Source organism: Centropristis striata, chromosome 1, assembly GCF_030273125.1.
Source record: "Centropristis striata isolate RG_2023a ecotype Rhode Island chromosome 1, C.striata_1.0, whole genome shotgun sequence".
Taxonomy (NCBI): domain Eukaryota; kingdom Metazoa; phylum Chordata; class Actinopteri; order Perciformes; family Serranidae; genus Centropristis; species Centropristis striata.
In genome coordinates this window covers 13667819-13690589 of record NC_081517.1, presented here as the reverse complement: position 1 = coordinate 13690589, position 22771 = coordinate 13667819, and the positions used below count along the sequence as shown (strand labels likewise).

The 22771-nt window shown below is 38.4% G+C and overlaps 3 protein-coding genes across 3 annotated transcripts in view; 2 read left to right on the top strand and 1 right to left on the bottom strand.

Moving 5' to 3' along the window:
• Positions 1-12297, top strand: part of npepps (aminopeptidase puromycin sensitive) — a 29866-nt gene extending 17569 nt beyond the window's left edge. Inside the window, exons 16-23 of the mRNA XM_059331881.1 lie at positions 2780-2914; positions 4784-5003; positions 5917-6059; positions 6259-6315; positions 6998-7105; positions 7390-7545; positions 7783-7830; positions 10114-12297. Coding sequence (XP_059187864.1) covers positions 2780-2914; positions 4784-5003; positions 5917-6059; positions 6259-6315; positions 6998-7105; positions 7390-7545; positions 7783-7830; positions 10114-10260 — 1014 coding nt within the window. The 3' untranslated portion in view covers positions 10261-12297. The remainder of the gene's footprint in view (positions 1-2779; positions 2915-4783; positions 5004-5916; positions 6060-6258; positions 6316-6997; positions 7106-7389; positions 7546-7782; positions 7831-10113) is intronic.
• A 2504-nt stretch (positions 12298-14801) lies between these two features.
• Positions 14802-19341, top strand: c1h6orf120 (chromosome 1 C6orf120 homolog). The gene is made up of 2 exons (XM_059335376.1): positions 14802-14893; positions 16996-19341. The coding sequence occupies exon 2, from the start codon at positions 17044-17046 to the stop codon at positions 17599-17601; it is 558 nt and encodes a 185-aa protein (XP_059191359.1). The 5' UTR covers positions 14802-14893; positions 16996-17043; the 3' UTR covers positions 17602-19341.
• A 2005-nt stretch (positions 19342-21346) lies between these two features.
• mrpl21 (mitochondrial ribosomal protein L21) lies at positions 21347-22083 on the bottom strand. The gene has a single exon (XM_059329405.1). It carries the CDS (start codon positions 22052-22054, stop codon positions 21473-21475), a length of 582 nt encoding a protein of 193 aa, XP_059185388.1. The 5' UTR covers positions 22055-22083; the 3' UTR covers positions 21347-21472.
• Between the last annotated feature and the right edge of the window lie 688 nt (positions 22084-22771).

The window sequence follows — 22771 nt, the reverse complement described above, 5'->3', positions numbered from 1 at the left end:
TCACACTCGCATAAAGATAAAGTTTCCACAGACGTTCACCTCATCTGCTCGCACAGGAACGCTTTAATCAGTTGTGTTAGTTAATCTTTAATTCTGTAATATGGGAGTGTAAATGAGATAAGAACAGGAGTGCACTTGTTCAGTCTCTCGTGGGTGTAACGTGCAAATTAGAGCAGCTGTTGATGATGTTTCTGTCGAAATGAAGAAGTAAACAAAGGATCTGAAATAGATTGAGCTTTTGACAGCTCATACTGATGTAGAATGCACTGACTGAAAGAGCTGTAATGACAGCACAGCTTTAATTAAATTGTATGTTCATAATAAGACATTGACAAATCTCAAAATAAATTGCTCCAGATAGCTGGAAGAGTATATCTAACCCACTTTTGGGACATTATATATTTAAAGTAAAATGTTTTTAAAAATCTGCAAAGGAAGGAAGAAGATCAGATGAACTATTTAAATATTTACAGAGTATAGGAACACCCTGATCCACAAATCTGGAGAGAGAGATAAAATATTATTCCACACGGTGTATTCATTAATCTGTTTACGAGAATTTAAAGGAGTACGAATTTTATTATGTTGACGCGAGCTGTGTCCTCCTGTCTGACTGAAGGAGAGGAGATTACTCTGAGCAGCATGGGAATCAACTACAATGAAATATTTTTCAGTATTGATTCTCAGTCGCAGATTCTCAGTTCTGAGTTTCAAAATCAGAAGCAGAATACCCCCCTCACCTACAGGTGCATCTCAATAAATTAGAATATCATAGAAAAGTTTACTTATCTCAGTAATTCAGTTCAAAAAGTGGAAATAACACATTATACAGATCTATTACACACAGAATTAAACATTTCATGTCTTAATTTATTTAATTTCTTCTAATTATAATGATTATGGCTTACATTTAATGAAGATTTAAAATTCAGTGTCTTAAAAAATGTTCAATAGTACAAAAGACCAATTTTAAAAAGTATGTTTAATATGGAAATGTTGGCCTCTGAAAAGTATGTCCATCTATATGACTCAATACTTGGTTGGGGCTGTTTGACTTCAACTACTGGAAATGGACTTTTCCATCATATTCTGATGTATTGAGATGCACCTGTAGATGACAATGGTGAGGACATAAAATATATAAAAACACTTTATTTAAACTCTGAAGGCAATGAGGGAAACCTTATTTACAGTGACGACAAGTACATTTACAAACCGTACAGAAATACGAATTCAAAACACAGATAACAGACAAGATAAATGAATAAGTAAAAAAGATAATTAAAATGACCAAAGCTAAAAACAGTTGCAGTAAGTTCTGCAATCAAGCTACGAAATTGACAACAGGTTCTGGGCGTATTGACCCTCAGTGTGAGTCGGCCATTAAAACAACTTCCTAAGTTCAGTCAGCACATGGGGAGCTGTGAGAGGAAACCAATTATCTGATCATGTCATATAGTGTCCATGATTCCAATCAGGAAGTCTTGTTAAGTATGGAGGTACTTTTCCAGTAATGTCCTTAAATATAAATAAGTACCAATGTTTCCTTGAGCCCACTTTATCATATAAGATACAGTGATGAGTGTTGTAGGCATCACCAGTAATACATCTTAGAGCAGAATGGTATACAGAGTCATAAAACATTAATCTAATAATCTGTTGAAATGCACAAATCAGGATTTGATAGTCTAACAATGGCAGACCTTCAGCGCTGGGAAAGAAACAGTTCACATTGAATCAAACCGTGACCTTTAAATTTTTAAAGTTTTTCATTGTCTGTTGTGAGGTTCAAAGTGTCAAACTCCGAACTCTGTGCAGTCTGTAAAGCCCTTTGAGAAAAAATTTGACATCCGTAATTCTGAGCTGTATAAATCCTGTTGGATTGACACCAGACGAATCTGCCGAGCTCGTTTGTATTTGCTCTGGCAGACGAGCCTGGGTGCTCTTATATTCTGACTGATTGCTGTTTTGATATGATGACTGATGCCCAAAAACTCAGCTGATCAAATATGATGCCTCAAATGTTTTTTGAAACATATTTTAGTGGCTGTAATCTGAGAACGTTTGTGACCTTGTCGCCACGTTTGTCCTTCCTGAAATCAGACCGCATGTGTCACTTAATGCTGCAGTGGTTGTAGGTCTGTTCAGAGGCATTTTTGTTTGCACCCGTTGATAACTTTGGAAATCAAAAATGAACTGAGAGGCTCCAGATTAATATGCATTTAAATTCGTCTGGTGATGCCAGGCTCGCCCTGTTGGATATATTTCTTGCTTGTTTTTTCTGATAGTCTGAGAAGTTGCTGAATCTAGTTAGAAAGTTGGCTGCACCGTGTGTGTGTGTGTTGGTTACTCTCTGAGCTGGTGTGTGAGCTGGTCACTGGCAGGTGGCGGTCAATTTACAGCCTGATCAGCCAGAACCAATCGATCGCTGCCTCTCTGATGTAAATGATGCTTTGACCTGCTCAAGTCCCGTGGATCGGCTTGTTCTCGAGTCCTATTTATAATTTAAAGGCTCATGAGTCTGAACTACAGTTTATAGAGATCTGCAGAAAAAGGAAGTTTGGAAGATTTTTGTTCTTCCTCTCTTCTGTTTACTGTGTTTGTGGGAATTTATGCCACCACAACGAGCCCATTGTTGACTAAACCCTGAAGCATTAGCATTAGGATGATGCTGTTTCCCTCCCTGTAAGCCCTGCTGGATAAAAGCACTCAGTCTGAGAGGTAAAAAATGTATTCTCCCCTCCGCGGTCTGACCCAGTTGTGTCCCTGCTGTTCACAGATCAACCCCGGCACCGTGGGCTTCTACCGCATCCAGTACAGCACGTCCATGCTGGAGAGTCTGCTGCCGGGCGTCAGAGACCTCAGCCTGCAGCCAGTGGACCGACTGGGCCTGCAGAACGACCTCTTCTCCCTGGTGAAGCCCACAGACACACACAGACACACACACACACACACACACACACACACACACACAGACACACACAGACACACACACACACACACACACACACACACACACACACACACACACAGCCCTACTGTTGGGCAGTAAAGCTATAACAATAATATTCTTTTTTTTCTCCTCATGGAAATTCACTTTCCTTCCAGTGTAAATAAATAAATGGTGCAGAATAGAAGTGGCAAGAAGACTAAAATAGGGAAAGTGGAGGATGGTGGCTGTTTTGGCTTCTGTGGAGAAAAAGAACTCAAACAAGTGAAAATTTTATAATCATTTCTAAAAAAATACAAACTTTTACAAACTCTTGGAAGTATTCTTATTTAATTATTTATTTATTTTTTGCTTTTTCTGCCTCCATGCTGTCTGTCCTGTTCTTGTGAACACGATATCTCAGGAGTGTCTCGAGGGAATTTCTTCAAATTTGGCACAAATGCCGCTCTTTAAGGAAGAACTGATTAGGTTTAGGAGGTCAATCAAGGTCACTTTACTGTGACCTCAAGGGGGCTAGAAGGAGGAGAAGACACGGGGAGGTTATAGCCAATAGCACCAGATATAAAAGGATGGTGCTCATGGCTGCACTCATCCCTGCAGAAACAGGTGTTCAGTGACTGTGCGCCACCTGTTGAGCCTTTGGTGCAAGCCACGTTTCACTGCGCATGAGTTCTACCCTGACGATGTCTTCTCCTCCTTCTACACTCCTTGTGTGATGTCAAGTCTTTCCCATTTTCATGAAGGTGATATCCCAGGAATGCCTTGAGGAATTTTCTATAGATTTTGCGCTAACTAAGGTCCCTGTGACCTCAAAGAAATGTTTTTTGTTCATAACTCAAGAATTCATGCACTAATCATTTGAGGTGGGGATACAGCATGTTATCATGATATTTTGCGTGGCAATATTGTATCGATTCATGACTGCCAAGTATCGATATTTAGCGTTCTGGTGGCTCACAAGTGAGTTGTCAGTATTTTTGATGTTTTTTGTTTTTTTCCAGAGTCCATAGCGGGCTCACTTTTAGGAATATACCGGAGATACTAGTCTATAGGCAGAATATTATGTCGGGAAGTTTCTAAAAATATTTTTACAATAAAACTAACGTTTCACTGTAAAAAAAAAAAAAAAAAAAACAGTAAATCTGCCATCAGAGAAAAAGTCAAAATTACCAGAAAAAAGTAGAATTACCAAAAAAAAGGTCAAATTCACAAGAAAAAATTTAGAAATTGTCATGTCGGGCAGTTGTTGAAATAACTCTGCAAAGTTAGCCTTTTTTATGTTTCATTCAAAAACATTGAGAGCAGTGAAGCTTGTTGTTTTTGAAAGTTTGATAAAATGCTGCAGTTATTGTCATCCATACATGTTTGATATCAGTTCAGTTCAGTTTGACTGAATACTTTGTTGGTCAGTCTGTGGGTTTGACTCTCATTGTGGAGAAATAAAAAGACTGAAGTGAGATGAATAGACTGAGAATTTTCACTTATTTGACAAAACAATTCTTGATTGAATATCGTATCGTGACTCAAGTATCAGGATAAAATCGTTGTGGGGCCAATAAGCTGATTCACACCTCTAGAAATCATGACACATTTTACATAATATTACATCATATTCTAATAGGATTGAGTGATGCCAAATTGTATCCAAAAGTGAAAAGTAAACTTCACTGTGACATCATCATGTTTTGCAAAAGCACTTTTCTGGCTGTTATTTTATGCCATAACTTTGAGCTTTGTGTGTGAGGAAATTTCTCTGCAGAAACATCCACATTTGAATTGTTGTCTTAATTTATTACTGTTTTATTTATAATCTGAACCTGTGGTGTGCTTCAGTCTCGTGCAGGGATGATCAGCACGGTGGAGGTGCTGAAGCTGATGGAGGCGTTCGTCAACGAGCCCAACTACACGGTGTGGAGCGACCTCAGCTGTAACCTGGGCGTGTTGTCCTCGCTGCTGTCTCACACTGACTTCCACGAGGAGATCCAGGAGTTCATCCGGGATCTCTTCACCCCCATCGGACAGGAGCTCGGCTGGGACTGCAAACCAGGAGAAGGTGAGGAGGAGCTCCAGTCGTTGTTGTACTGTCTTCAATACTTTTATCTTAGCACTTGACTTCATTTAGACACCTTGTAAAGTAGAATATGTCATGTTAGTGTCTCTGCCTGCCATGATTTTTTAAGTTTATATAAATATTTTAAGTAAGTTGGTGAATACATGCTGCTGAGTTAGTACCCCATAACCATTTTCAGGGCGTTTATTTGCTCTTTTTACATTCTCCTCTCTGTGTCCTTGTATTTCACTGCAATATATAAAATCTCCATAGATCTATAAGTCCTGCAGCTCTATGGAATCAGCACAATCATGGCTAGAAGTGGGAACAACTCAAACATGTCTTTGTGCAGAATAACACGATTAGAATGACAGAAATCAGAAAAAAAGAAAACGCCATATAGATTTTATTTTTAAAAATTAGAATAAAATTAATGTACGCAACACTTTTCCAAGTTTTCTCCACATATTGCACATATTGAAGCATGTTTCCAGCCTCTCCTGTCCTCTCCTCTCTGCTCTGTGTAAACAGCCTCTCCTGTCCTCTCCTCTCTGCTCTGTGTAAACAACCTCTCCTCTCCTCTCTGCTCTGTGTAAACAGCCTTTCCTGTCCTCTCCTCTCTGCTCTGTGTAAACAGATTTTCAGTGAATATTTGTCACGTGATTGTTCAAATTTCAACAATAATGCCTATTTTAACAGTTTCTTACCACAGTAAGCAGTGTATTTCTGGTGAACTTTTAAAGAAGGCATAAGTTGTGTAGGGCTCAGAAGGTTAATAATTTTTATTTGTTCCAAAATTCTATTTTTTCTTCCCCTTTTTAAGGGAAGTATAACTTAACTCAGACCTCAGAGTGACTCCAGACTGACCCAACTGTCCTCAGTGTTGAAAGTTGTTGTGATCTTTTCTGTCCTGCAGGTCACCTGGACGCTCTGTTGAGAGGTCTGGTTCTGGGGAAGCTGGGGAAGGCAGGACACAAACCCACACTGGAGGAGGCCCGGCGGAGATTCAGGGACCACGTGGACGGCAAGCAGGGGCTGCCTGCAGACCTCCGGAGCCCGGTGAGCAAAACAGAACACACTGTGATTCATGAGCTTTTCATACAGTTATTTCTCTGAAGCATGTTATTCTACAACAACAGTTGCTGCACTTACTGCAGTATTATTGTATTGTAGTCACAGTCTTCAGTTAGTTTGTTTCATGTTGCAAATAGATCATGTTGGAGTATTATTTTGACTGTGTCTGTGTTTTTTCCTGCAGGTGTATTTAACAGTGCTGAAGCATGGAGACAGTTCCACGTTGGAAACAATGCTGAAGGTAAGACTCTGATGTTTACAAACAAATTGATTGATTGATTTAAATATAAATAAACTGATTGATTTAAATATCAGTGGTGTACAAGTTAAAGGAGTCACAGTTGGTGCAGCAAGTTTCTTTTCATTTATTCTGAACACAAAGACACAATCCTCTTACTGAGGACTGAGAAAATTTTTTCGACTGAGTCAACTATTTTCATTATTAAACTAGGGAACATTGTGCAGTGCAATACATGAGTGTTTCTTACTAAAATACTGAACAAATACTTTTCCCACTATAGCACTGCTATAATAAATTTGTGACAACACAAGGTTACTGATTACTCTGAAATTTTACAATAAAAGATATACATCTGATGAAATTCAGTATCTGTGGAGTGCTGACTTTAATCTTTAACTTTAGATCTCCAACCAAAACAAACAGGAACATTTGTTGTGGCTTTTCTTTAGTATAATCTTGATAAAGTTTGCCTCTGGGTCAGTGGCTTCTTCTTCATCTCTCGACACAGGGTACAATTTAGATGTAATGATAGGCTTGAGAGTTGAAAGTTTTGGGTTCAGTACCTTAAAAAAGGCTGGAAAAGTGTCGTTTGAAAGTGACCATTTACATTAAATCCGATTTATTTAGGCCTGTTTCTGTTTTTTATAACTCTATTCTCTTTCTGTGTCGCTCGACCTTTCAGCTCCACAAACAAGCCGACATGCAGGAGGAGAAGAACCGTATTGAGAGAGTGCTGGGTGCCATCTCTGCCCCCGACCTCATCCAGAAAGTCCTCACCTTCGCCCTCTCGGTACACACCTTTCAGTTTTGTAGTTTTCTTTTTATGGGTAAAATGACAAAAAGTGTAATTTGTTGTTAAGTTATGGTTTTAACCGGCATGCTTTTGGAGGAAAGTCTGACCCAGTTACTGTTTCATGGCTTTAATAATCTCACTGACACTGTAAAACTAAAAAAGCTGCATGAACAACAACACAACAGTCAGTTTAGGTCTCTTAGATACTCAGTAGAGGACGAGTTTCAGACCATCAGCCGGTGAGACGCTGCTCTAATGTCTCTCTGTCTCCTCCCCGACAGGAAGAGGTTCGTCCCCAGGACACAGTGTCAGTAATCGGCGGCGTGGCCGGCAGCAGTAAACATGGACGGAAAGCCGCCTGGAAATTCGTCAAGGACAACTGGGAGGAGCTTTACAACCGTTACCAGGGCGGCTTCCTCATATCACGGCTCATCAAGGTAAAAAAAATAAACTTCTGATGATGCTTCTTCATGAGCTCAAGTGTTCATGTAAGATTAATTTCTTTACCACCATCTCAAACTAACAATTACTCTGCTCTGTGAATCAACTAAAATGTTAATAATTTAGGTTCATTTTCACAAGACTGTTAAACTTGCACTTAATGTGCAGTGTCACTTTGCTTTTTTTTTTTTTGTTATTCCTCTCACATGTTTCTTGTTCTGGTGTTTTTGCAGCTCACAGTTGATGGATTTGCTATCGATAAAATGGCTGCTGAAGTGAAGGTGAGATCACTTTATTTGTTTTCTGTGGTTCTTTTTGTTTTTGAATTAGTTTTTTTCCCCTGGAAGTTTCCCTTTGGAGAAAAGAAAAAGTCCTATTTTGCTAATACACAAATGTAAATCATTCCATGTTATTGTGTTTGCAACAGAAAAATAGAAATAGAAACTCTTCTAACTGTTGTAGAAATCTGTTAAATTATGTCCAGAAAGTATTGCTCTTTTTTGCAAAATGTTTGACCACTAGGGGACAGAATGAGCTCAAAACATTAATTCTCCTTATTCGCACTTGGCTGGAGCCGATCCCAGCTGACATCGGGCGAGAGGCGGGGTCCACCCTGGACAGGTCTCCAGACTATCACAGGGCTGACACATAGAGACAGACAATCACACTCTCATTCACACCTACGGGCAATTTAAAGTCACCAATTTAACTTAGCTGCACGTTTTTGGACTGTGGGAGGAAGTCGGAGTACCCAGTGAGAACCCACACTGACACGGGGAGGGCAGGCAAACTCCACACAGAAGAGCCGCAGGCGGGAGGCAAACCGGCAACCCTCTTGCTGTGAGGCGAGAGTGCTAACCACTACGGCAGCGTGTAGCCCGAGCTCAAAACACACGTGCAATTCCAGTCCTGATGTACCTTTTTCACACGGCAAACACAACACAAACATCTCTTTTCTCTTCACCCGATGAGTGAAATCTAATATTCACTTCACTTTCAGCTCGACACATAATGCTAAAAATATCACCGAATGCAAGAAAACAAACAAAGCATCAGCACCAAAAAACTGTTGAGTGCAAAAGGCCTGTCAAAGTAAATATAATAATAATGCCACTAATTGTTTTGACACTTTACCGCAGGTCAAAATGTGATAGCCAATTGCCCAAAAGTCAAACCGCAATTAGCAGCAACGGACAAAGAAAAAAGCGTTTTGAATGGCAGGCAAAGCTGCAGATGGCTTTGTCAACAAGACAGTTGAGTAATTTGCAGTTACTGTCAATTTGAATTGATGTGAACTGGTCTAAGATACCATTTGATAGCCAAGAACAAGATCACTACTAATACTGACTGTCCCCTGAAACTGCTGCCAATCAACACAGTGGAGGACGAGCCTCCGCCAGAAATACCTACCACCCGTGTCTGAGTTAACTGGTTAGCACTCTCGCCTCACAGCAAGAGGAGTTTGCAGGAGGAAGAGTCCTCCAGCTTCTTCCAACAGTTTTAAAACATACAGCTTAGGTTTAATTGGTGACTCCGTAGGAGTGAATGAGAGCGTGAATGGTTGTTTGTCTCTATGTGTCAGCCCTGTGATAGTCTGGCGACCTGTCCAGTCCATGCCAGCTGGGATCAGCTCCGGCGCCCTGTGACCCGAGTTCAGATAAGCGATGAAGGAGAATGGATAGATGAATGAATGAATATATGGAACAAATTTGAACAAACCGACTGAATCTTCCATCGTCTCAGACAGAAATGGACAGAAGCACATTGCTAATTTCTTCCTTTTTTTTAACATTATTATTATTAATTGGAATCAGAGTTGCAAATTTATTGTCTTTTCCAGACACCTGGTTGAACTGCCAAACCAGTAAAGGTTGTTTTTTTGGGGGGCCTTTTTAGTTTAATCGATTATGTTAGAGAGACGGAGTGAAAGGCATAGACCGAGGGGAAGAGGGCTCCGAGTCAGATTTGAACTCTGTCCCACTGCTTACATGGACTAAGCCTTAGTGGTATGCACTCCACCGGGACGCCCCCAGTAAGGCCATTTCTGAGACACATGGATAAATTGTCTTGCGTGTTTATCTCACATCATCTACAAATCCTCCTCTACACCTTCAAGGCTGTCACAACCTCACCCCTCCTTATCTGTCCCATCTCCTCCACATTGCCATCTCCTCCAGCTCCCTCCAATCTTCCTCCTCCATCCACCTCTCTGTACCTTCTGCCCGCCTCACCACTATCAAAACTCAAAACTCTTCTGTTCAAAATAGTTTACTCCGTATGATTGCACTGCACTTCTTTTTTTTCTTTGTTCAGACTTTTTTACAGTGTCCTTGAGTGTTAGAAACACGCTTATAAATTTAATGTATCATCGTTATAATAATACTAATTGGCTAATCTAATTGGCCTTTTTATAGACCACAGATCAAAATATTTAGAAGGAAAAGCATCTGATAACGATTCGTGATCGATGAAGTGTACAAACTCCATCTGCAGAGAAAAATTGTTTTGTTTTTCCAGAAAGCGATGGCTCCTCTTCAACTTGTTGTGTGTTTGTGTCCCTGCAGAGTTTCTTTGAGAGCCACCCGGCGCCGGCGGCCGAACGCACGGTGCAGCAGTGCTGCGAGAACATCCTCCTCAACGCCGCCTGGCTGAAGCGCGACGCAGACGACATCTCTCAGTATCTACTGCAGCGCAAGGCGCCCCCCGTCTGAGCCGCAGCCCCCCCTCCTCCTCCAGCCCCCTCCTCCCCCTTTTCTTCCCCCCCCTCCCTCCAGCGCGGACCTCCCAGCATCATCGCTGCCTCGGCCCCTTCATCACTACAGACCACAACAGGAGACAGCAGGCTTCATTTAAAGAAACTGTATGAAACAAGAAGGCAAAGCCAAGAATCTAACAAAGTGTTGGAAACACAAAGAGACTCTTTCTACGTTAACAAAGCAAATTCATTTTAGTCAGACCAGGAATGTAGTTTTAGCCCCATTCTGCCCTTCAGCAGAGCGTTATAACAACCGGCCACAGCCTAGTCGCAGAATCTCCTCGTCCCTCGAAGCGATCGCTAACCTCTGCATCGCCCGCCCCGTATGCACTCCCTCCTCCATCTCTGCGTTGAAGCTGAGAAAACTGTGAATCCCCCCTTTCCTCCCCTCTTCCTCCTCCTCCCCCTTTTTTTTCCCTGCTGCCACTCATTTTGAATGCATGAAGTGTGATTTTCTGCATTTGCTGCTTTGTTTACTTCTGTTTGTTTTCTGTACAAACAAATTATTTGATCTTTTTTTTTTTTTTTTTTTTTGAGTTATTCACATCTTGTCCCTCCTCCTTCTCTGTTGGGTGTTGTGATTGGGTGAAAGCAGAAGGCGCCTGGGGCAGAATGGGGTTAATAACGGTAGTGTGTGTGTGTGTATGTGTGTGTGTGTGTGTTGTAGTTTCCAACAGCACTGATTCTCCATTTTGCTAATAAACGGTTAGGACGCAGCGAGCAGCGCTAGCATGGTACTACATTGTAAACTGTAATGCAAGCATTTTTTTGTTGCAGACGATGTTCCTTTTAAAAGAATTAAATGGGGAAAAGTTCATAGTTACCCGTTTCCACTCCCCCTTTCAAAATAAACCCCCCTCGAGCTCTGTCCAGTCAGAGTTTGTATAGTTTGAATCATCATATTTAAACTCCTCCCCTCCGTTTCTTTCTCCGCCTCCCTCAATGACATGAAGATATCAGCGTGTTTTATAAGACATCAGATGCAGTGATTTATTTAAATGTTGAGATAATCTTATATTCTGAGGAGAGGAGAGTTTAAAATTAAAAAAGAGGAAAAAAAAATCACAACACTACTCTTCGGGGCCTTTCTTCATTCTGAAGTAACATCAGGAAACGCCTCTAAATACCAACGGAGCCCAGCGTCCGGCGGCGAGGCCCGGCCCGGACTCTGTGGACGTGACACATCGACTTGACTCCGCTGTCAAACTTGGAAGCCTTAAATTGGTTCGACTGGTTTACAGTAAATATTTAACACTGAAGTGGTGATAATAGGTGATTTCCACATAACGTCAAATGTATCTAATGTGACAGATTATGCAGACTTGTTGAACGAGTATATCTATATAGAATTTACAATTTGATGTGGTTTTTTGAAAAACAAGTCATCCAACCTGTTGTCGAGAGTCTTCCCCCGCCCTCCTGGAACATTTGTTGTTTTCTTTTTTCTTTTCTTTTCTTTCTTTTTTTTTTTGTTTAAAAACTACAGTTGGTGTTCATTAAAGTGAAAAAGGATTATAAAAAAACAAATGATGTGAAATTAGTACAAGTTGATTTTAAATGAGTGAGGTGTGAGTGTGCATGCTTGGAAAAAAACAGATTTGTAATTTATTTTGTATTATCTCACACAGCGGAGGAGATGATCACTTATTGGATTACAAATGGATGAAGCAGCACTAAACTGATGAATAACGTGTAAATATATATAACAGCTGAATTACACCTAATGAGAATAAAAACTGGTTGCAGATTGATGGTTGATTGCAGAGAGAAAACTCACGTGTCCAAACATTTTTGGTTCCTTTAAAGTGTCTAGTTCAGGCAGCGTTCTTGTTGAATCGTGTTTAATGTTTTTCTTTTCTTTTTCTAATGAATCAGGATTTAGTTCAACATGTGGGATGTCTTTGTGGTTCTGACTTTAAAAGGAAGATAAAAATCTGGACAGCTTTGACTTCAGTGGATGTGCAGTCCAATAAAGCAACACTTGATACAGTTACCTGTCACTACAACACATTTCTCAGTTCATCACTGCTCGAATTGTGTGAAAATAATCTCCACAAGTTACTGAATCCCAAGAGCCAATTGAGGGGGAAAAAATCCTAATTATCCATTTTCTCTCAGACATTTTGGCAGCTGGATTTATTTTGTTTTGTCAGAATGATTTTTCTAAAGCTTCTTTCACACATGCAGTCTGTACCGGAAATGTTTAGGAATTTTCCCTGCATGAGGCCGCGTGTTAGTGGGACAAGGCATCAGTATTAAAGGAAATCTGTTCCGCCAAATTCCTTGTAACATTTCAGGGAAAATGCAGGTGCAGCTTTGTTGTAAATGTAAGCCTTGCAAGAGCAGGTACACAGAGACTCAGCTGCAACATTTGAGATAAAAGAAAACATGTTACGAAAGTTTAACACAGCAAAAAGTATGTTTTCTTTAAGAAATTGCCAAAAATGTACCCTTTATCGTAGAAAGAAACCTGCATTATCATCAGAAATTTGAACTGTCCGACAGTCCTTGAATTGATCATCGGTTACAAAAGTGTCGGTTATAAAAAAGTGACCAAAACATTGCTTAAAATTGTGATATTTCTCTCAGAATCTCTTTATTCTCTGTGTCAATTGCACTAACCAGATCCTGTTAAAAACATTAAATTCTGCTCCTCAGAGACACTGTGAAGACATGATTGATTCGGTCACGTGACAAATATTCACTGAAAATCTGTTTACACAGAGCAGAGAGGAGAGGACAGGAGAGGCTGTTTACACAGAGCTGAGAGGAGAGGACAGGAGAGGCTGTTTACATGACAATACTTCAATATGTACAACATGGAGACAGTTAATTTTCAAATATTCATGACATTTGTTGTCACTTAGAAAAGTGTTGTATTTATAAATTCCATTTTATTTCAATTTTAAAAAAAAAATTCATCATCTTCTGTCATTCTAATTGTGTTAATCTGCACAAAGACATGTTTGAGTTGTTCTGATTGTGCTGATTACATAGAGCTGCAGGACTTATAGATGTATATAGATTTTATATATTTCAGTGAAATACAAGGACACAGAGAGGAATATGTGAAAAGAACAAATAAACACCTGAAAACGGTTATGGAGTAGTAACTCAGCAGCATGTATTCACCAACTTATTGGACTTAAAATAATTTTGTAAACTTAAAAAGTGGAAATAGTTCAATATGTAGAATATATGGAGACCCATTTTTTTCCAATATTCATGACACTCGTTGGCACTTGGAAGAGTGTTGATTGTGCTGATTCTATAGAGCTGCAGGACTTATATATACTTATATATACTAACATATATTTTATATGTTGCAGTGAAATACAAGGACACAGTGAGTAAAATGTAAAAAGAGCAAAAGAAATGATTTAACCCTCCTGTTATGTTGCGGGTCAAGTTTAAAAATCGAAGTATAGTATAAATAGTTAAAAGTATTTTTTGGGATGAAACTTCTTCTGCTTGGCTTAATAAGTGTAATCAACATATAAAATGAAAATGGTTAATTTCACATATTTACATGATTATATTACATAGATACTGTTGATACAAGTCAAATGGACCCTGAACAGAAGAGTGTTATTTTATCAACTTGCTCCATAAAAGAAAAAAAGCAACAATGCAAAATACATTTTCAATAACTCAATGTCATGTAAGCTATTGTATCTTATATGGAGGTTGTTCCAATGGACAAAAAAAAAAGTTTTTACGTGCATTTATTATGAAAAACGAGTGAATTATCGTCATTGAACCTCATTGATCTGTGAGGTAAAGAACATCATTGCACTAAATATTAATTGACATAGTTATAATTTAGTTATTAATAAAATATAAATAATGTTTGTTGGGATTTTTTTGGTTTTGTGACATTTTGGGATATTTAAAACATGTCCCAGGTCAAATTGACCCACGAACATTATTGCTGTTCCTGAGAAATCAACATAACAGGAGGGTTAACCCTTTTAGACCTAGCATAGAACAAGTCCACCAGAGTAGATATTTACATTTTTACATGCTGTAGTGCCATTTATTGGAGCATTTTCATGTGCTATACATCAATACACCCCTTACATCCCATATTTTAATAAATTATATGGAATTAAGTCCATACTGATGAAATAAATTGATTAAAAGTAAAAAAAAAAAAAAGAAAATCTTTCTTGACACATATTTTTTCTAAATGCAGAAATATCACAGCTGCATCTCTCAAAAGTGTAAATGGAAAAAAATGCATAAAATCCTTTCAAACCACAGGAAATGTATTTTGAGTGTGTTCATAATTTACTTTTTGAGATACACTCATTTTTATAAACTATAACCAAAACGAAAATATTATGCACATTGTACACATTTGCAAAATACAGCATGTACATCAAAATAACCTGTTTACAATAGTTCAATCAAATCTTTAAAAGGCTTAATTGGATCTTGGTGGGTGCAGTAACCCGGTTTCACCGATGAGGGGGCGCCAGAGGTGTTGGCCGTCGGTAAGTCGAAGGAAAAGGAAGTGAAGAAGTGAACTTAGTTTCCAGCAGGTTGCTGTGTTTGGACGAAGATGCTGGTTAGGAAATGACAGCTGTGTAAGTAAACGAGGCGCTGTCTTAATATACTAATTAATACGTGTTTAATGACATATCCGTAACTTACTTAATCAAGTTTGGAGTTATTCGGCTGCGTTCGTTATCTGGAAACTTGAGCGGTTTTAGCTCAAACTAGGCAAGCTAGTTAGCATCGCTAGCTGCGTGATAGCTAACTGAAGTATGTGATAAGAGGCTAACCTAGTTAAATAATTGAGTAAGTAGCTTGCTGTTAGCTCAGGCTAGACTTATCCCTGTTGAGCACAATGTGAGCTTAAATGTAGCTTATATTTATAAACATTTATTTCACATGAACACGTATTTTTCTTTGTTTTATTTAATATTGTAGCCATTGGATTGTACCTACAGGTTGTAAGTCCTGGCAGGTGTCGTGTTAGCAGGTTAGCATGACAGTAAAATACAGAAAGTTATCGACACTAAAGGTTATTATTTATATACACCAGGGCTGTTTTAATAGCATCATTCACGCACCTGAAAATCATCAAGCTAATCGTGAAAGCTCGTTTGTGGGAAACTTTAATAATCGTTTAAACCTGTTTTCCCTTCGTATCAAAGGTCACACACACACACACACACACACACACACACACACACACCGAGCTGTTTATTTTTAGCTCTGCTGAGGGCCACTTATTCTCCTTTAGACTGTCCTGAGAGGGCAGCTCGGGTCAATATGCTTCAATTAATAGCAGGAACCCTGCAATCAGTTGTGGAAGAAGTAATTAGGTGCTTTTATTTCAGGAAAAGTACAAAAAATACTCAACTGCAAGAAGTATTTAGATGCTTTTACATCATTAGAAATACAAAAAAATACCAGTAAAATATCCTTAAAATATAAAAAGTATTGATTGTGCAGTAAAATGTTCCCTGTCAGTGTTTTACTATCATTTATTATGTTTTTGGATTAATATGTATGTTGCATTTTGCTGCTTCAGAAGTTTTAAGACGAGTTGGGTATCAGGACTGCAACAAACAATTATTTTTAAGATCGATTAATCTCTAAATAGGAGAATTTCCCCATTACATAAAGTAACACTTCATCCTTCAGTTTATCACAAACATTCACACTCCAAATTGCTACATTTGGAGATGCATATTTAAAAATACAATATTTGGCTCTGAGATGTTAAATGGAGAAACTTAAATAAATGTTAAGTAAATATTATTTACGTCCCACTGCTGCCTTCAGGTGTTCTTTCTGTTAGTAAAGCAGATTGTCTTGTGAAATACTGAAAGCATAGAAGACCCTGCAGTTAGTGGATGAACATATTTGGCTACTTTGCTTTATAGTTTGCATACATTTAATTATGGTTCCTTTTGTTTACTCTTTCTTAGAGTAACATAGAGTCACATGTGACTGTATGTGTGTCCCAGTTCTATTGCTGGTCAGTTGGCTTCTGTAATTTGATCAATTGCTAATTTGTTGGGGAATTACAGTGGCTTAAGTTCGATATAAACTAAAGCAGATCTTGTATTGTCAGATAATCTTGGTGGTGGGGGGGGCAGGGTAGAGTGGCAGTATGCGAATACTTAACGAACGGTTTCACAGCAACAATTCTGTCCTAAAAACAGGTTACACCGGCCGGGACTGTGAACATTAAGTCTCTCTGACTGTGACACATTAACACAAACTAGAACTTTTCCTGTCATAGAAACCACATAATGATTCACCACACTGACACACTTTCAACACTCATCTTTACATACTGATACATTAACTGTTTCATTAAGTCATTCAGGGACTTACATCATGCTTGTTTTAAAAAGTCACAAGAAAAGCTGCTAACTATTATTTCTACTAAGCATTTAATCCTAGACTGCAGGATTAGTTAAAAAACTTGATTTTTCTTTTTTGGACAGATATTGATATGTCAATATGATTCACATTACATTAGAATAATAAAAATAATAAAAGAATATGTGTTGTATTATTTTGTTGTATATTCTATAAGATAATCATCTGTTTGTAGCCTGGCTGTCCTCAGAGAACCATGTATCCCTAAAAAGAACTTTTCCAGCTGATCAAAGAGGATAGTTGAATCATTTGTTTCCTCTCTGTGTCTGGGTGTCTTCTAACACCTCAGGCTGTCTGGTGTCGTCCAGGCGGTGACTGACTGACCGATGCCTTCATCATGACTCTGAGCTGCAGCGCCCTGGTCGTCGCCCTCCTGCTGTCCCAGGCCCGAGGCTTCCTGGGCCCCTCGGAGGACGACGGCCTGCCCGAGGAGTGGGTGCTGCTCCACGTTGTCCAGGGCCACATCGGGGCCGGGAACTACAGCTACCTGCGCCTCAACCATGATGGCAGGATCATCTTGCACATGCAGAGCCTGAAGGGGGACGCCGACCTCTACGTGTCGGACAAAACGCTGCGGCCGAGCTTCGACACCTACAAGCTGCAGTCGGTCACCTGCGGCCACGACGTGGTGGTGGTGCCGGGGGACTTCGCCAGGCCTGTGGGCATCGGCATCTACGGCCACCCGTCTCACAAGGAGAGCGAGTTTGAGATGCGGGTGTTTTACGATCAGACGGTTCCTCAGGACCCGTTCGATAAGGGCTCATACGATTCAGAAGACATACATAAGAAAAAGAAATCCCCTCAAGCGGCGGAGGAGGACTTTCAGGAGGAGGAGTCGATCTTTTGGACAATTCTAATTGGACTTTTGAAGATTATACTTGAGATTCTGTTTTGAAAATGGTTTTCCTCTGATTCTGCAGGAGGAGATTCTACTTCTTCTTTTGGCTCAGTCGGCCACGACATGTTAGAAAAGATCTTTCATTCTGTGAGGATGAGAAAATGTTGCAACCAAACTCCAGTGAGATTGCTGGCGGGTTGTTTTTTTTTAGCAAAATCCCAGTGCAAATCAGTTTTAAAAAGAAGCTGCAAGTCTAAACTGTTTTCCCAGTGAAGCCTGACAAATCAGAAAAATGTTTGGAAAAAAATAATAGTCTGTATGTTTGGTGATTTGTTAATGAGCCGCTCTGATTCAGCAGATGTTGCTTTGGTGTCACGGGTAAGACATAATGAAGGTGAATGAATATTAAGGTGAAAATGTTCAGTGATGGCGTAAATTTGAGCCTTTTGTGATTTACATTGAACCAAAAGAGGGGAGTATTTCTGAAGTCTTAAAGGATCGGTTTAGTCTTTAATACAACACACAAATGCTGCACGTAAGTTGAAGGAGTTACTGGTTACTTTTATCGTTCCGTCCGTCCGTGCTGGTCCTGGAGAGATCTGATCCACAGTCCTCATTAAGGCCTCTGTATGCTTCAAATAATCTATGATCTAATATATTATATAATCTTTTTTATTGGCGAGATAAAAGGCCTAGAGCCTGATATAATAATCAGCTGATATTGGCGTAAATGTTGCTTGATACAGTCATGGAATAAATGTCCATGGTTTTCTTAATAATAACCAAAATCATTATCAAGAAAACCATGGAAAATGTCTAGATATCAGCTCTTAAATTAAACTCTTATCAGCTTTTTTTGTTATCATTATATATGTCCAAACAAACGTACCTTTAGTTGTACCAGGCATTAAAATGAACAAGAAATTGAAGAAAAAAATGGTCTAATATTTTTTTCCATGACTGGATGTGCAGTTCTAAAACCTTTTTTTTAGTCAGAATAATAAAATAAGTCTTTGTTAAACTTTGGGAACATTTTTGCACGGATTAAATCTTAGAGATCTCGTCTTGATTTGTAAGACCAGTAGGAACTGTATGTGAGCGTTGTATTTTAGACTGACTTGAAATCTGAACAAATCCTTTTGACGTCATTGTAAATCTTTAAAAATCAAATTGGGAGATTTCTGTCTACTCTTGGCCTATGAATGAACGACACCGCTTGTCTTAACTCTGCATATCAAAACACCTCACAGTAACATGTGGGTTTAAACATATAAAAAAACAACTTAGCAATACAGTCATTGTCAGCCATTATGAGGAAAATGTGTTGTTTTCCAGAGGATTATTGGTATTACATCTGGATAAATAAACTATTATGGTATCATTGGACATGTAGGAAGGCTTGTAAAAGTGAAATAATGATGGGATTTTTACTGCTACACTGATTTTTGCCTGATAATGAAGGTAAAGACGCTGCTGAATACGCTGATTCACTGTTTAATTTAGACTCCAAACAAGGATTTCTTGAGTCGATGCTACGAAACTGTTAAACACATCAGTAGCAACATTTCATTTGGTTTATTAAACACTCACTTTGTGTTTTTTTTTGTTTTTGTTTTTCTTGCCTGTTGGACAAGCTCCTGATTTTAGAAACATCACCTCCAGCGTTTGGAGTTCAGTTCAGAGTGAAACTTGCGACCACTGAGCAGAAATGTTCAACAGTGCCTTCAGAGCTCCGTCTGCTGCAGACGATTCAAACCAGGTTTCTAAAATAAAGCTGTCATTTTACAGACTGTTAAACCCTGTTGTTGTCTCATTTATGTTCGGGGGGGAAATGTCGGATAGTTGGGTATTACTGAGGGAACTTTAATAGAATTCATTCATATTTTGACCCTCCTGTTACGTCCGTTTCTCAGGAACAGCAATAATGTTTGTGGGTCAATTTGACCCGGGCATGTTTAATTATCCACAAGTGTCAGAAACTAAAATATCCCAATAAACATTGTTTATATTCCATTATTAACTCTATTACTAACCATTTCAATCAATATTTAGTGCAGTGGTGTTCTTTACCTCTCACAGGTCAGATTCAAAGAGGATAATTCACTCGTTTTTCTTAATAAATGCATGTTAAAACTTTTTTCTCTGTACATTGAAAAGATCTACATATAAAATACAATAGTTTTATATGACAATTTTTAAAAAAATTCTTTTTCTGAAAAAACACTTAAACTATTATTATAATTATACACTTAAACTATTATAATATTACTATATTAGTAACTATTTTATTTTTATTTTTAAACTTTGAAATGGGTCAATTTGACCTGCAACATAACAAGAGGGTTAAATTAATCTTTCATGACCTGTGGTGGTTCTGATCTAGTGATCAATAGTTTAATCATCAGTTAAATGCTGTAAATCGACCTGATCCTTTTTATTTTCAGATACCGTACTGTAACTTTTCACAGGGCTGCAATAATTTATCAGCTGTATATTTTGTATGTATGTTTTCGTACGGGAGTTTTTAGAGATTACAGATTACACATTCATCACAGATTTACACATTTATTCTCCCCCTCACATATTTTATTAATTTATTCTTGTATTCTTTGTTATATTAATTTTAATATACTTTTTATTCACATTTAATTTATTTTTATTTGTCTTCAAATTCACTTTATTTCTTAAAATTAATTTATGAATGTATTTTATGTTAAATATATGTCCACATTTTCTATTAATTTTTTTATCCACTTATTTAGTCTTGTATTTATTTATAAAATATCCTTTATATTTACAAATGTTTAATTTAATTTATTCAGAGTATTATATTTTCTTATTCTTTTACAGATTTGTTTTTATGAAACTCCTGACTCCATACTGATCAGGAAAAAAAACCCTGAATATTTCTTTTAAAATTAAATGTAGAAAAATTAAATATTTTTATGCAGTGGTGGAAGTACTCAGATACCACACTGTATATAAGCGACTGACTATAAGTCTCACATTTATCACATTAGTTAACATATATATGTATTTGAGAAAAAAACAAAAAACACTTGGTGCAGAAAAATGTCCCCTTCAGTGTTTAAATATATTATAGATTAATATTGTGTTGTCTTAACTTTCTGTATACACCACTCACTGTCCTAAGTGTCAAAACTGATCCACCTTCACTAAACCCCTTAAATAAAGCAGCTTGATTGCATTTTAAAATCCAAAACTATTTCGCATGAAGAAACAACCTGTCACCCATCACAAAAGTGTCATTCTTGCAGAGTTACCAGAATAATTGAATTTCCCCTCTGGGATAAATAAGGTTATTTAATTTTATTTATTTTTTTGATTGAAAAACTGGATTTAATCTGTGGAATCATCTCGTTTTTATTACAGCACACCTGACATAATTGGTTTACTGTTTCTCTTACGTAAGGGATTATTTTAATAATTGTGTTGCTTAAAGTACATTGTATAGGTGTACATATTTTAGGATGTGTGCATACATGTTTAATTATGGCTTTTGTGGTATGAAAATTATTCTATAGCTGCTGGTTTAACCGCTAAAACAAGATTACAACAAAATAATACAACATAGACAATGTTTTCTCATGTTGGGGTCATTCTAGGAAAATTAATTTGGCACTTTAAGTATATTATTGTAATCCTTTTTCACTTATGCAGGAGTTTGAATTCAGGACTTTACAGTACTTTTACACAGTATTATTTCTACTTTTACTCGAAAAGAATCTGAATACTTCTTCCACCACTGACTTTTAACATTTAAAACCAAAATCATTGAATATTATCTTCAAAAGGTTTTATTTACAGTATTAAACCCAGTCAGTCAGTGGGCTCAGTCCAATGGAAACAGTCACCTTGAACAGTTGATTTATAATAATATTTATAATAACAGTAAACAAACAGTGGATCATGAGAGTCTGGGGTTCAGCTCGATGCTGTTGATCCGGATCACCGTCTGCGGCTGGATGATGATCCTCTTGCGCTCGTACCGGTGCCTCTTCCAGAACCTCATGTGGACTCTGGGCCACGACTCGGTCTTCTCGATCACGGTGGCTTCGACCCGAACCAGGTCCTTCCCCAGGAGGGGCCGGCCCAGCAGCGTGAAGTCCTCCGCGCCCACCAACAGCACCTTCTCCATGCGGATCCGGTCCCCGCACTCCGCCTCGATTTGGTTCTCGATGAGGATCAGGTCCTCCCCGGTGACCTTCCACTGGCGGCCGGCGAAGTGCACCACGGCGAACAGGCGGCCGAAGTCCTGCTGCTGGATCAGCTGGTTCACGGTGCTCACCACGGCGGCGTGGCGGCTCCGCTCCTCCTCCACCGAGACCGGCCTCAGCTCCGGCCACGGCGGCCTGGACAGCGAGGTCCGCGGCACCAGGTCCCCGCTCACCGAGCTCTGTGTCCGGGCAGCAGCGGAATGCAGGACGGGGTGTCCGGATAACAACCTGCAGCATGCCCTCCACAGACCCGCACCCCTGACCAGCGCCATCTTCACAGGAAGTGTTCCGTATATTCCGCACCGCGCATGCGTTAATGCACTACGTCACCGAGTAGCCAGGTGACCTTTTGTCGCTTCAAAAACATTTTATAAATAAAGTATTTAACACATTTATTTACACAAATTACATAGCAGGTAAAATACATTCATGAAAAACATTTAATTACATATTATATCAAGTGCAATATTACCTTTTAATATAATGTGGAATATTATTAAAATGTGAATTATTACTTGTGTCATATTATGTTTTGTTAATATCACGTAACATTTTATCTTTTAACATCATGTGCAATATTACCTTTTAATATAATGTGAAATCTTTTTCTATATCATATGAAATTAATTATTTTAATATCATATGCAATATTTCCTTTGAATATCGTGATTCTGATTTTTTTAGATTATATGAATTTTATTTTTTAATATAATGTACAATATTACTTTTTCAATATTATGTGGGGGTCAAATTTTATTAGTATTTTTAATTATTTTTTTTTCAATATTGTGGACAATATTACTTTTTCAATATAATCTGCACTTTTTTATATATCATATGAAATTTTAATTTTTATAATGTCAATATAACGTACAATACCTTTTAATATGGGCAATATTATTTTTTTAATATAACGTGTGTGTGTGTGGGGGGGGGGGGGGGGGGGGGGGTTATATAATGTGCAAATGTTCCATTGTTTTTTATTCCTG

Excerpts from the sequence above, each read along its gene's own strand:
- mrpl21 (XM_059329405.1), bottom strand. The coding sequence starts at position 22,054 with ATGGCGCTGGTCAGGGGTGCGGGTCTGTGGAGGGCATGCTGCAGGTTG.
- c1h6orf120 (XM_059335376.1), top strand. The coding sequence starts at position 17,044 with ATGACTCTGAGCTGCAGCGCCCTGGTCGTCGCCCTCCTGCTGTCCCAG.